At 44.7% G+C, this 12844-nt stretch overlaps 1 protein-coding gene across 13 annotated transcripts in view; it reads right to left on the bottom strand.

The window, feature by feature from the left end:
- CLASP2 (cytoplasmic linker associated protein 2) overlaps positions 1-12844 on the bottom strand; it is a 282235-nt gene that overhangs the window by 140079 nt on the left and 129312 nt on the right. For all 13 annotated transcript variants that reach the window (XM_045007895.1, XM_045007896.1, XM_045007897.1 and 10 more), the window contains exons 12-14: positions 11744-11879; positions 9056-9126; positions 7704-7763 (exon numbers count right to left, since the gene is read on the bottom strand). In XM_045007895.1, coding sequence (XP_044863830.1) covers positions 7704-7763; positions 9056-9126; positions 11744-11879 — 267 coding nt within the window. The remainder of the gene's footprint in view (positions 1-7703; positions 7764-9055; positions 9127-11743; positions 11880-12844) is intronic.

The raw sequence follows: 12844 nt of genomic DNA, 5'->3' as shown, positions 1-12844 counted from the left end.
GAAGTCCCAGAGCTGGATGGCTTCCTGACAAAGAGGGGAGGACCATGCTCCTCCCTGCTTGTTTATGTAATACATGGCCGTTGTGTTGACTGTGAACACTGAGACATAACGTCCTTGTAGGTGCTGCTGAAATGCCTGGCACGCAAGGCGGACTGCTCTCAGCTCTCGGACATTGATGTGCAAGGCCAGCTCTTGAGCTGACCAAAGGCCTTGAGTGCGAAGCTGACCAAGGTGAGCACCCCAGCCGAGAGATGATGCGTCCGTCGTCAGGGACACCGAGGGCTGAGGCGGATGAAATGGCATCCCTGCACACACCAGGGAGGGCGTCGACCACCAGTCGAGGGAGCCTAGGATGCTCGGGGGCGGGGTCGTGACGATCACGTCTATACTGTCTCTGCCCGGGTGGTATACCGAGGCGAGCCACGATTGGAGGGGATGGAGAGGTAGCCTGGCATGTTTGGTCACGAATGTGCAGGCAGCCATGTGACCCAGGAGACCGAGGCAAGCGTGAGCCGAAGTTGTCGGGAAGTTCCATAGACCTTGTATAATTGTTACCATCACCTGAAACCGAGGCTGAGGTAAGCAGGCTCTGGTGAGACTGGAGTCCAGGATGGCCCCAATGAATTCTATTCTCTGTGTGGGAATCAGAGTGGATCTCTCTATATTGATCATCAGGCCTAGACGCAGGAATAGGTCCTTGACGATGGCCACATGACGGTTGACTTGGGCCTCGGAGGTCCCTCGAATGAGCCAATCGTCTAGATACGGAAAAACATGTATCCGACGGCGGTGGAGGGAGGCGGCAACTACAGCCATGCACTTTGTGAATACTCTTGGGACTGTAGAGAGGCCAAACGGAAGGACCGTAAACTGGAAATGTTGACGGTTGGCCACAAACCGGAGGTACCTTCTGTGTGGAGGATAAATGGCAACGTGAAAATACGCGTCCTTCATATCAAGGGCGGCATACCTGTCTCCGGGATCCAAGGATGGGATGATGGTCCCTAGGGATACCATGCGGAACTTCAGCTTTATCATGAACTTGTTGAGTTCTCGCAGGTCTAGGATAGGTCTGAGACCTCCCTTCGCCTTGGGGATTAGGAAATAGCGGGAGTAAAACCCCTTGCCCCTTTCGTCCTTTGGTACCTCCTCTATAGCTCCTACGGCGAGGAGCATCCGCACCTCTCGCAAGAGGAATTACTCGTGAGAGGGGTCCCTGAAGAGGGACGAGGATTGGGGGGGGCGCGAAATAAACTGGAGGCAGTACCCCAGTTCCACCATGTGTAGGACCCAATGATCCGAGGTTAGATGGGACCTCGCAGGGAGGAAAAAGGAGAGGCGGTTGTAAAAGGGAGGGAATGGATGATGGGTAATAACTGGTACGCCGTCCTCGGGCATGCCTTCAAAAGTTTGGCTTTGGCCCCGCTGGTGGTTTGGCAGGACCCTGATTTTGGGGCTCCTGATTCATTGGGGCTCCTTGGGGTCCTGACTGTCGCCTACGACTGCCTCGGCCACGCCTTCTGCCAAAGTCCTGTCTTTGTCTAGGCGCAGGGTAAGGGCGGTGAGGTTGGGGACGGAAAGGCCTGCACTGAGTTACCGGCGTGTGCATGCCGAGAGAGTGCATAATGACCCTGTTGTCCTTTAGGCTTTGTAGCCTAGGGTCAGTCTTTTCAGAAAACAGGCCTCTACGGTCAAAGGGCAAGTCCTGTATGGTATGCTGTAGCTCCGGCAGGAGGCCTGACACCTGAAGCCATGAAATGCGTCTCATGGCAACACCCGAGGCCAGAATCCTGGCTGCGGAGTCGGCTGCATCCAATGAGGCCTGGAGGGAAGTTCTCGCCACTTTCTACCCCTCCTCCAAGAGGGCGGCAAACTCTTGACGGGAGTCTTGAGGGACTAACGCCGTAAATTTACCCACCGCCGCCCAGGTGTTATAATTGTAGCGGCTAAGCAGGGCTTGTTGGTTTGCCACACAGATTGTAGGGCCCCTGCCAAGTACACCTTACGGCCCAGTAGGTCCATACGTCTAGCCTCCTTCGATTTTGGAGCCAGCGCTTGCTGGTCATGGCGTTCCCTCTCATTGACAGACTGCACTATGAGGGAGCAGGGAGGAGGATGCACATACAAGTACTTGTACCCCTTAGAGGTCACCATGTACTTGCGCTCAACTCCCCTGGCAGCGGGCGGGATAGAGGCTGGAGACTGCCAGATGGTAACAGCATTGGCCTGGATCGTCCGAATAAATGGTAAAGCCACTCTTGTGGGTGCGTCAGCCGATAGGATATCTACTACCGGGTCCTCTATCTCCGGGACTTCCTCCACCTGGAGGTTCATATTGAGTGCCACCCGTCTCAGGAGGTCCTGATGGGCCCTCAGGTTGATTGGAGGAGGGCCCGAGGAGGATGTTCCTGCCACCGCCTCATCTGGAGAGGAGGAAGAGGAAAGGCCAGGGACAAGCGGGTCCTGTCTGGGCTCTTGTTCCTGGACGACCTCCTGCTCCAGGTGGATCTGGGAGTCTGGTGGCTGAATTGGAGCTTCCTCCGTACCGGTCGGAGGGGGACGGCTAACAGTAGCCTCTGGCACTCGGTGCTCTGATGGGACAGAGCGAGACAGAACTACAGGTACACCTTGGGCCTGGTGGTACGCCCAAGGTCTCCAGAATGACCACTGATGGGGGCCTTGGTCTTGGGCCTGGGTCTCCTGGAAGACTCTGGTGGGCACATCGGAATCACGGTCCTGAGTATAGGAACTGTCCGCATGAGACAACACCGATGTGTGTCGAGATGGCCATGGAGGGGCTGAAAAGCCCTGGGCAGAGTCTCCCTCTGGAGCAGTGCCGGGAGCTGGATCGGTGCAGAGAGTATCGGGCCAGCGAACGGGACGCTGATCGGTTCCGCGAGTGCGACTGGTACTGTGAAGGAGAACGGTGCTGGGACTGCGAGCGGCGTCAGGACCAGGATCGGTGACGGGACCGAGAACGTCTGCGGGACCACGATCGTGAACGGTGCCACGCTGTGGTGCCGACAGAGGGTGGTCTGATCAAGGCAGGCTTGCCGATCGACTGTATGACCCGCACTGGTGGTGCCAGGGGTTGAGGCAGCGCAGACTCTGTCATTGCAATCAGCTCCCTCGCCGTGGAAAATGTCTCCGGCGTGGAGGGAATAGAGAGCTCAACCACGGCTCTCGCCGGGGAGCTTTCAGACACCGGACTCGATGGCCCTTGCGGGACCGGAATCGGTGGTGCCGACGTTGTCAGTGCCGCGGCAGGTGTCGGTGCCGGGCGGTCCGACCTAGTCGAGTGCTCTGGCTGCGGTGCAGCTGTCATGGAAGCAGCCAGAGTCTTCTGTCTCTTCACCCTCGGGGAGAGGGAGCGGTGCCAAACAGACGTCGGTGCCGGAGACGGTCGGTGCCGAGAGGCCTTAGCGGTACCGGTGCGATCCGGTGCCAAGGAAGTGCTTCTGGTTGTAGACTATCCAGCGCTCGGTGCCGAGGGTGGAGGGGTAAGAGCCGCCTCCATCAGGAGCTGCTTGAGACGAAAGTCCCGCTCCTTTTTTGTCCTCGGCTGAAAGGCCTTGCAAATACAGCTCTTATCTGCGAGGTGAACTTCCCCGAGGCACTTAAGACAGGAGTCGTGGGGATCTCCTGTTGGCATCGGCTTGTGACAGGCCGAGCACGGTTTGAAACCCAGTGAACCGGGCATGGGCCCCGGCACCGGGTGCGGGGAAGGGGATAATCCCCGAGCCCCTCTTAACTATATACACTAACTATGTTAAGAACTAATAAAATTAACTACAACTATAGAAATTTGAACTATATACACAAGAATTAACAAGATAACTACAAAGTAGCTAGGGAAGTGGAGATCAGCTAAGCCGCGCTCCACTGTTCCAACGACCGACACGGGCGGTAAGAAGGAACTGAAGGGCCGTTGGGTCGGCAGGGGTATATATTCGACACCATGGCGGCGCCACTCTAGGAGGCGACCCAGCCGACCCACCGAGTGTTGCTAGGGTAAAAAAATCTTCCGACAAGCATGCACGCGGCGCGCGCACACCTAATTGGAATCAATATGAGCAGGCACTCGAAGAAGAACTGGTGTTTGGTCTTTTGGTGACTGCATCTACTACCAGCAAATTTGGCACTGGATGAGTGAAAAGGAATTCAGAACCCCTGGAAGGGATGAAGTACTTGCGGTCCGCTCGTTTACAGGTAGGTAGGCTTGTAGCAGGAGTCTGCCAGATGGCCGTAGCAGGTTCCAAAAGGGCTGGGTTGATCGGTAATGCAATCCTAGAAGAAGAGGGCTGCAGGATGTCTGTTAACTCATGCTGCTGTTCAGGAACCTCCTCCAAGTTAATTCTTAACGCACTGGCAACTCTTTTGAAAAGGTCTTGAAATTCTGAGAGGAGGAAGTAAGGCTTCATAAAGTGTAACAACTGGGTCTACTGGGTTTGAGGCAGGTTGTGACTGATCCTGCAGTTGTGATGGTGCTGCCTGGTGCCTTACGTCAGTGTCAGGTTCATCAGCTGGCGGTGCCGGACAGGTGTCGTGCATCGTTGAGGTGGAACAGTGAGTGTGGTCTTGAGGAGAAGATGCCCATGGCGCCCAATATTGCCACTGTGGAGGGAAGGGCATAGGTGGTGCCATTCAGTGGTTTACACAGAATGGGGCAGGACCCTGATAGTAGGATGAGGTAATTTTTCTATGACCTCTATTGATTGGGGTCTGAAGATGAGAGATTTGATGTGGTGAAAATTCCCCCTGCAGTCCACCTTCCTCATCACTGGAGGAAGGCTGTCAGAACCCTGACTGAGCACTTGGAGAGAAGTAGGCATTGTGTAGCGGTGACTGCAGGATAGGCGATACCAGCAGGTCCCTTGACTCTGTAAATTGCAGTGTTGGAGCTCCTCTGTGAGGGGAGGGCTGTGCAAGAGGAATGTGCTGCGAAAAAAAATTCCTCTGCACCAGTATCCTAAGCATTGTTTCACTGCCAGCCAAGTTAGCAGGTGTCAGTGCCCAGAAAGCAACAACAGCCTGCGGGGAATCAGGCACGTTAGCATGTGTCAGCATGGCTTCCGTCGTGGTGCCAAACAGTGACATATGAGAGGCAGGCAACTGGAAGCCTGAAGCCTCGGCACCGGAGCTTGTCGGTACCGCCGCAGCCACAGGCGGATTTTACACGGCGCCGGAGGAGCCTAGCGTGTCAAAAGTGTTCAGCCAGGGAAGTGCTGGGAGGGAGGCTGTAAACCTGTCGGAGGAAGTCTTCTCCCACAAAGTTCCCTTTGAGAGAAGGTGCCCTTTTTTTTGCAGTTTTCTTTTCTCTCTTTGAGGCGGGGGCTGTAGCGTCAAGCGGAGCCGGAGTCCGCGCCCGGGTCTGAAGCTGACCCTAATGATTTTTGAAGGAGGAGCAGTTTTAGTCTCAGCTCCCTGTCCTTCCGTGCCCTAGATTTAAGTTTGCTGCAGTGGGCACATTTTGGGGGGGGATGTAGGACTCCAAACATTTTATGCACTTTGCGTGGCCATCTGACAGAGGCATGGCATCATTGCAGACAGAGCAGTGCTTAAAGCCTGGGGAGTCAGGCATGTCGGACACGGCTGCTGCTGTCAGGAACAAAAAAGGTTTTTTTCATTTATTTTATTCATTTATTTATTTTAGGAGAGAAAAAAAAATAGAAAAATGGTAACTAAGTACTACTGGTAACAAACTAACTAGAAAGGTAATTGTAACAAAGGGAGAGAAAGTCTCTAACAAGTCTGCTGAGCTCCATCTCAGGCTGGGGACGGTGGAGAAGAAACTGAGAAGACTGGTCGCGCATGCGTACTATTAAGGTACACTCAGAGCGGGGGGTGGGGATGGGGGAAGGAGGAGGAAGGCTCTGCGCATGCGTGACTGGTATGAGTACTACTGTTAAAATCTCCAACCGAAGGCACAGGGATGCACCAATACCTGGAGTGGAGACCCCACAGGGACATCTCTTGAAGAATGATTTACTCAGAAATACTGTATTAGTAGTTGAAAGCAAAGAAGTCTCATTACTTATAAGATATCACCACAGTATTAGGAAAGGATGATCTTGCATTTAAGTTACTGGACAGGGATTTAGGAGGTTAGGTTCAATTCCCAGCTCTGTTACAGACTTCCTATGTGACCGTAGGCAAATCATTTAATTGCTCTATACATCAGCTCTCTAGCTGTGAAAAAATACTACCTTTCCTACCTCACCAGAGTGTTAATGAGATTAAATATATTTAAGTCTGTGAGATGCCCAGATATTACTGTGATTATGGCCAATAAGTACCTAGATTAATATGTTTTATTTACATCCTTTTCAGACTGGATTTAAAATGCACTGAATATTGTCAGCCAGTATAATACCTATCAAATGCTGTCGCAGCAAAATACTGATTTTGTCTCTTCTTAGGGAACTGAGATATATTTTTACCTCTCTGATTTAACATGCTAGCAATACATAGTATATTGTGTATCCTGAGTAATGTGTAAAATATTTTCAAGGTCATTTTACTGTACACTAATTTAGGCCACTGGTGGGTAACATACTTATCCTTAGAAAAAATATTCAGTCACAGTATTTCCAACATCATAATCCTATTTTTCACTCTAGACAAAAAAGTTATGTAACTGTTTAGTTTATTAGGAGAGAAGATAAGAATCTTTTCCCACCTTTCAGATAGTTTCATATTGCATCTATACAGCCAAACACACAGATTGTACAATACCACCAATTTGGAAACCATTTCTAGTAATAACAATAATTTTGTAGTATTTCCTTTTCTTTCTAATGTTAGGATTAAAATTCCAGACACAGTATCATCAGAACCTAATTTGTAATAATTATTTATTGAAGGAATAGTAATAATGTTTTAAAGAGACTGCAGGTCCTTCTTGCATCCCCCCCCACAAAAAATGTAACTAACATCTCAACTACCAATCTACAATTAAAATCAGTATAACATTGATTAATACAACACTAATGGAAAGTCCTGAGTTTTCATAATCCATGTAGGAAAGGATACAAAAAAAACACGGGCTGAGGGCAACAGAAGCCCTGACCACAAAAAAGGAAGAGGGAACACCCCCACCCCAAGCACATGTTTGGGCTATAAAATAAATGAAAAGCTAACTAACAAAAAGAAATACTTCATAAAAATAATAAACAAGCTGTGTAGCTAACTAGCAGATACCACAACACTGTCTCAAGCTGCAAGCAGTTGAGGAGGACCACCACTCCCTACATATTCTCGTAATGGAGCAGATCAAAGGCATGGTCCTGAGGGCATGCTGACAAAAAGTTTGATGTAATGCACACATGAGACATAGAACACCTGTAGGGACAATAACTTGAAGAAAAATATCTGTTTTCTCTTCAAAATACAGTTGTTTTACTGGATCATAAAATTATTTTTCCATCACATTAATGCTAAGAGAAACAAAACAAAATTTAAGAAAACCTTTTCATTTCAGGTAAGTATTTGTATACCAGTTCTAAATCCCAAGGTAAGTTTAAACAGTAGCAATAAAACACTGATAGGATAATTCATAAGAGCAAATAGTATAGTTATACAGAGTAAAAGTCTATTTCACAAATTAGTTAAGTGGTCTAGTTGTAGAATTTAAATGAAGGATTTTTCTTTTGAAATTAATTGAAAACTTTTCTAGATGACAAAAAGGAACACACTGCTCCTACCTTTCCAGTGAATGAGTCTGCCACTCCTGCAGTAACAGGTCTAAAAATTCAAAGGAGCGTCTAAAACAAAATAGGAAAAAAACATTAAAAACCTGCAATTCTCTACTTTCCTGAAATAATAGGTGATAACTTTGTTCTTTTTCCTCATGGAAAATAACAACTGCATATAATAAAATATCTCACACTTAACACATTAGGAAATTGCTTTTCTTATGTTGTAATGGTAGAAAAATTTCTTACTTTACACCTTGTTTATCTTTTACCACTTATATGCAATCACACTGCATTTTAAAAAGCAGAAATGGTTCATTGACCACTTGACATTCAACAAGCATTACTACAAATACAACCGCTTTAACATGTTTAGCACAAAATGCCCACCAGCTAAGCCAAGTGGCAATTCCCCAGTGAGAAAATCAACCACACCAAACCTGTTGAGGAAGAGGTTCGTGAGTTTTCGACAAGACAGCAAGTCCTGTTCCTTACTTGAGAGTATCATCTTTTGTAACAGCCTGTAACTAGCTCATGTCTTATAAATTTAGAAGTCCAATCACTAAGGCGCTGGAAGATGCAAGGAACTTTACGTCTTTTTGTCCCCCTGCAGAACCTTCTGATGGCTTCAAGTGGAGGAGGGTCTCTGCTACTATATCCCTCCCCTGCTCCATAGAAGAGCAGGTCTCACTACTCCACTCAAGCCCTTCAGGGAGCTGTAAGAGTGGGAGGCAAAATCTATAATGCTTCTGAGCTGCCCCTTCCCCATGAATAACCTCTGTGTCTGCCTCTGCTGCTGTTCATAGATTTACAAAGTAGTGGCATTAGCATAAAAATGACAAATTGGATACACTCACTGTTGCTCAGTGGGTTCTGAACTGCAGGAGCAAAAATGACCAGAGTAATGTTAATTTCAGTCTATTACTGCTTAGGAAACCTATGGCAGCAGAAGCACTGGAGCTTGGAAAACACTTCAGACTTGGGAAAACACTTCATTTATTTACATTTAGGTTCCATTTGGAAGGTTACCTTTTGCAGTGAAATAAGCTTGAAACTTAAAAAAAAAAAAAACAAAAAAAAAATCAAAGCTTCAATTCTGCAGAAATTGATAGGTGAGGCCCCCTCACATATTTGCTAGGGAAAGTTTTTCACTCATTACCAGCATGTGGACGAATCTCAATTTGTTGAATCTCAATTATCTGTAGTGCGTGGTAGCTTATTAGATAATAGATTTTCACATTATATTCCAGTGACTGCAATAAAAACATACTATTTTGAAGATAATAGACTACTAGCAAAATTATAAAATTAACAAATATAAACTAACAGTTTTAATAATTTGTTATTTATAAAATACTCACCTCCTGACAGCAACTGATTTTGAAGTACAGTTGCTTGTTATTAAAGGTATTAGTCTGGGCACATGGGTATGCTGAAAAAAATCCATAAATGTTATAACACAACGAAACCAATGACAAAAACATTCCTGAAATCAGAGTGCTAAACTTCAAATGAATGTAGTAAATATTTTATCTGTTGCCGAAAAATTAATAATGATTAAATATAGGATTTAAAATGTTAATTGTTTAATGCAAATTAAGAATGTGTGTAAAAGTACACTTCCCTGACTAGGTCATGAACATATGTAAAATTAAGATATAAAAATATCAAAGGAAAAACATTTCTGACCATACCCCAATTTTCTCATTTATGTAACATTTAGCCACCAAAAAAAACCTTTGAAGGCTGAAATGTACCATATCTGTTTCCGCACAGAAAATCTAAATTGATGTTGCTTCCACACAATTCCAGATGTTATTCTAATCAATACCTGAGCATAAAAAGTAAACTGTTATAAATAATATAAAGACTGCACAGCCTTTTTTAAACTGTATTATTAGCAACCCATTCAGTGCATGGTATTTTTCCCCATAGCTTGTGAATGTGACACATGACCATGTGAACCTCTCATAACAGCAGGATTCTTCTCTGTTTTTAATGCACTGCCTTCTTTTCAATTAAAAATAAACATTGAAAAATTCCAGAACAGCAATTGGATTTGGTGTATTTTTCACTTAACATTGACTTTTAAAAATTAATATCAATTAATTTGTACTTTGTACTGTTTTCATCAATGAATAAGAGCATTTGATCAACATATAAGACATGTGGTAATGAGACCCTACTGGGGAAGGAACACGATTTTTAAATAGAGGCAACAGCCTTACTTTACAATATTTGGTCTAGAGCTATTTACATCATGACACAGGCCTTTCAGAAAAATGCATCACAAAGGAATTAGAAAAATACACAAAATGATTTATGTAATCCAATATTTTTGAAAAATACAGAATATTGGCCTATGGCTTGCTTTAAATTGACTTCGAGACTGCATTAATAAGACAGCTTTAATGTTGTCCACAGATACGTTTCTTTTTATCAGAATCCCACTTCAACAGCTTAAACATTGGAGCCAGCGCTCAACTGCCTGAGCGAAGTCCCACCTCTCTGGTGATGGAAAGGATTCCTCCCCCTGATGTCCACTCTTGTCATAATCTGCTTCTACTGGTTTTCAAAGGGAAAACAGACCACACTAAGCACTGCCAGGTCAAGGAACAGGAAACACAATGAAACAGCAAACAAGACTGAAGATGGGAGTAAATCACCTTAAGCCCATTCAGAGACAGAAGCCGCTGCAGAATAAGTGGGATCTCTCACTAACACCACAAGACACCAGTACCCCAGCATCTACACTGGCAGCCAACTGGTTTTTAGGAGGAGTTTGGAGTGTTAGTTTTGACCCATAAAGTCCTAAATAGCCTGGGACCTGCCCCGACAGATCACCTCTGCCCCCCCACCCGAGTGCCCTACTACCATGAATAATATCAGTCAAGGTACCTGACCACCCTTCATGATTAGAGAGACAAGCCAGGGGGGTAGGGTGCTTTCTGTGAGGGTCCTTTGGCTCATTTCCAGCATTTGGTACAAGAGCTCAAATTTGCTGACCTTCCAGGCACACTGCAAAAGCTATCTGATTGATAAGGCTTAGGAGCACACTGGAATGCAAATTATTTGACTGTCAAATTTATTATCTGGTATGTTATCGCTTGTTAGTCTTATGTGGACGTAAGTTTACGCCCTGTCATAAACCTTTTTCCCCATTAAATTGCAACAAGCAAATCATTGGTTGTATTCACTTTTTGCATCTTACCCCATGACACCTAGTATATAGTTTGGCTTCTGTGAGCAACTAGAAATAGTTATTTTGGTGTGAACAGACATCCCAACTCATGCCATTGTAACTGAAAAAACTACTCCTCTCCTCCTCTCCTAACTGTGCAGTTAGACATCCCAGAATGCTCTGGAAGAACAACACCCATGGTCCTTAGCACAAGCAGCTGTTACTTAGGTTCTAAGTGACAGCTGTCCAGAATCTCCCAGAATACTCTCTTAAAACATGGTTAGGAAGAGTACTAGGTGTGGATGCCATAAAAACACTTGCAGCTAGTTAAGCTGACTGGATCTCTAACAATTTACAAAAACAATCCCAGATCCAGCTGTAGTGTGGATAAGGTCAGTGTAAAATTGTAATTACTACTTGTAAAGGCTAAAGAGGGTAAGAGCTTTATATATATAAACTGCAGGCAGTCTGATTTTTTTTTATTTAAATAAAATGGATGTTTTGATTACTAGCAAGTCCACAGTTTAATTCACTTTGCCGTTCCCTCAAGATGTTATTTCGTGGTATACGCTTAACAAATAGCCCAGCTTCGCAAAACAGTCAGGAAAATGCACATGCCTTTCACAGTAACTCCTCGCCCACACTTTACCACGATGGTGGTGATGGATGATGAATAATGACATTTTGTTCATCTGTCAAAAAAATTACTTCCCCGGGGCAAAACTTACAGTTCAGTTTTTAAAAACAATGACTATGTGAATATGGAATATATATTAAACTGGCAACAGATTTTTGTTAGGAGTGACTAACTGAGTAAAGTTACTTTTTATCAAACAAATGCATAAAATACCATCAGAGGAATACCTACACGAATGACAAATCTGATTGCAGCACAGCCAGAAGTTGCCATGACTTTGGCGCTGTTAGGGACCAGATTAAAAAGAGTAGGCACAATGGCTTCAGCCCCATGGTCAAACTTGTTTCCCAAAACTGTTGAAAGATGACTGTTCAGGAAATGAAATAAAATTAGTTAATAAAAATAATTTTATGGCCTCAAAACAAGAAATGGAAAGTTAATCAGACATTTTAAAGACTGATCTTTCCAAACAATGGCTATAATAGTACTTAATTTATGTTTTTCCAAGTCTATATCTTCCTAATGAAAAAAGATTCACGGAATTAATGAATATCACACTGTTTACCTTACAGACAACTTGAAAGTTTAAACAATAAGTAATTTTGTCTCTCAGACTTAGGCTTCCTTACAATTAAGATTACATGTAAAATATCACTTAAAAACCTGAAGCTAATGTGTGTACCATTACTTAGGACCTACAGTGTTTTTTTTTCTCACCATACCCTGACAGCATAAACTTGGAAAACAAAACATTCATGTGGCTATTCTCAAGGACATCAAGCATTCACTGTAAATGCAATATATTAAAATTGAATTCTAAAAGTAATTTAACACAGCATTTATCCTAATGACATTAAGTGACATTTTGAGTTTTACATAATAATTTATCCTGCCATAGGCAAACTATAAAATGTGTCAGTTACCCATGCATGAAATCTGCAGTCCCTCCCCATCTTATTTATTCAAGGGTTGTGGCCATAAATTCAGAGTAGATGATCATTTCCATACTCATAGCAATTTAACTCTCCATTGAGAAGAGCAAAGTTTTCACCAGTGCAGAGCAAATGCAAGATTTGCTTGTAATCAGAAGCAAGTGACATTCTGAGTACCAAAGGGTTAAATAATGTCTTTTGTGAAGACACATTTAGAAGGAAGAGTGCCTGTCTACTCTGTGGTAAAATATGGATTTTTTTTTCTTCATTTGTTGAGGGAAAGCCCCCAACACCACAGAAAAAAATGTCTATTTCTGTTTTTGCATCTCTGAGAATACCATGAACATTAAATTAGGGTCGGCAAGCGATTGAAAAAATTAATCGCGATTAATCGCGCTGT

The sequence above is a fragment of the Mauremys mutica genome, chromosome 2, assembly GCF_020497125.1.
Source record: "Mauremys mutica isolate MM-2020 ecotype Southern chromosome 2, ASM2049712v1, whole genome shotgun sequence".
In the NCBI taxonomy this organism is placed as follows: Eukaryota; Metazoa; Chordata; order Testudines; family Geoemydidae; genus Mauremys; species Mauremys mutica.
This window is presented reverse-complemented; position numbering and strand designations above follow the sequence as displayed.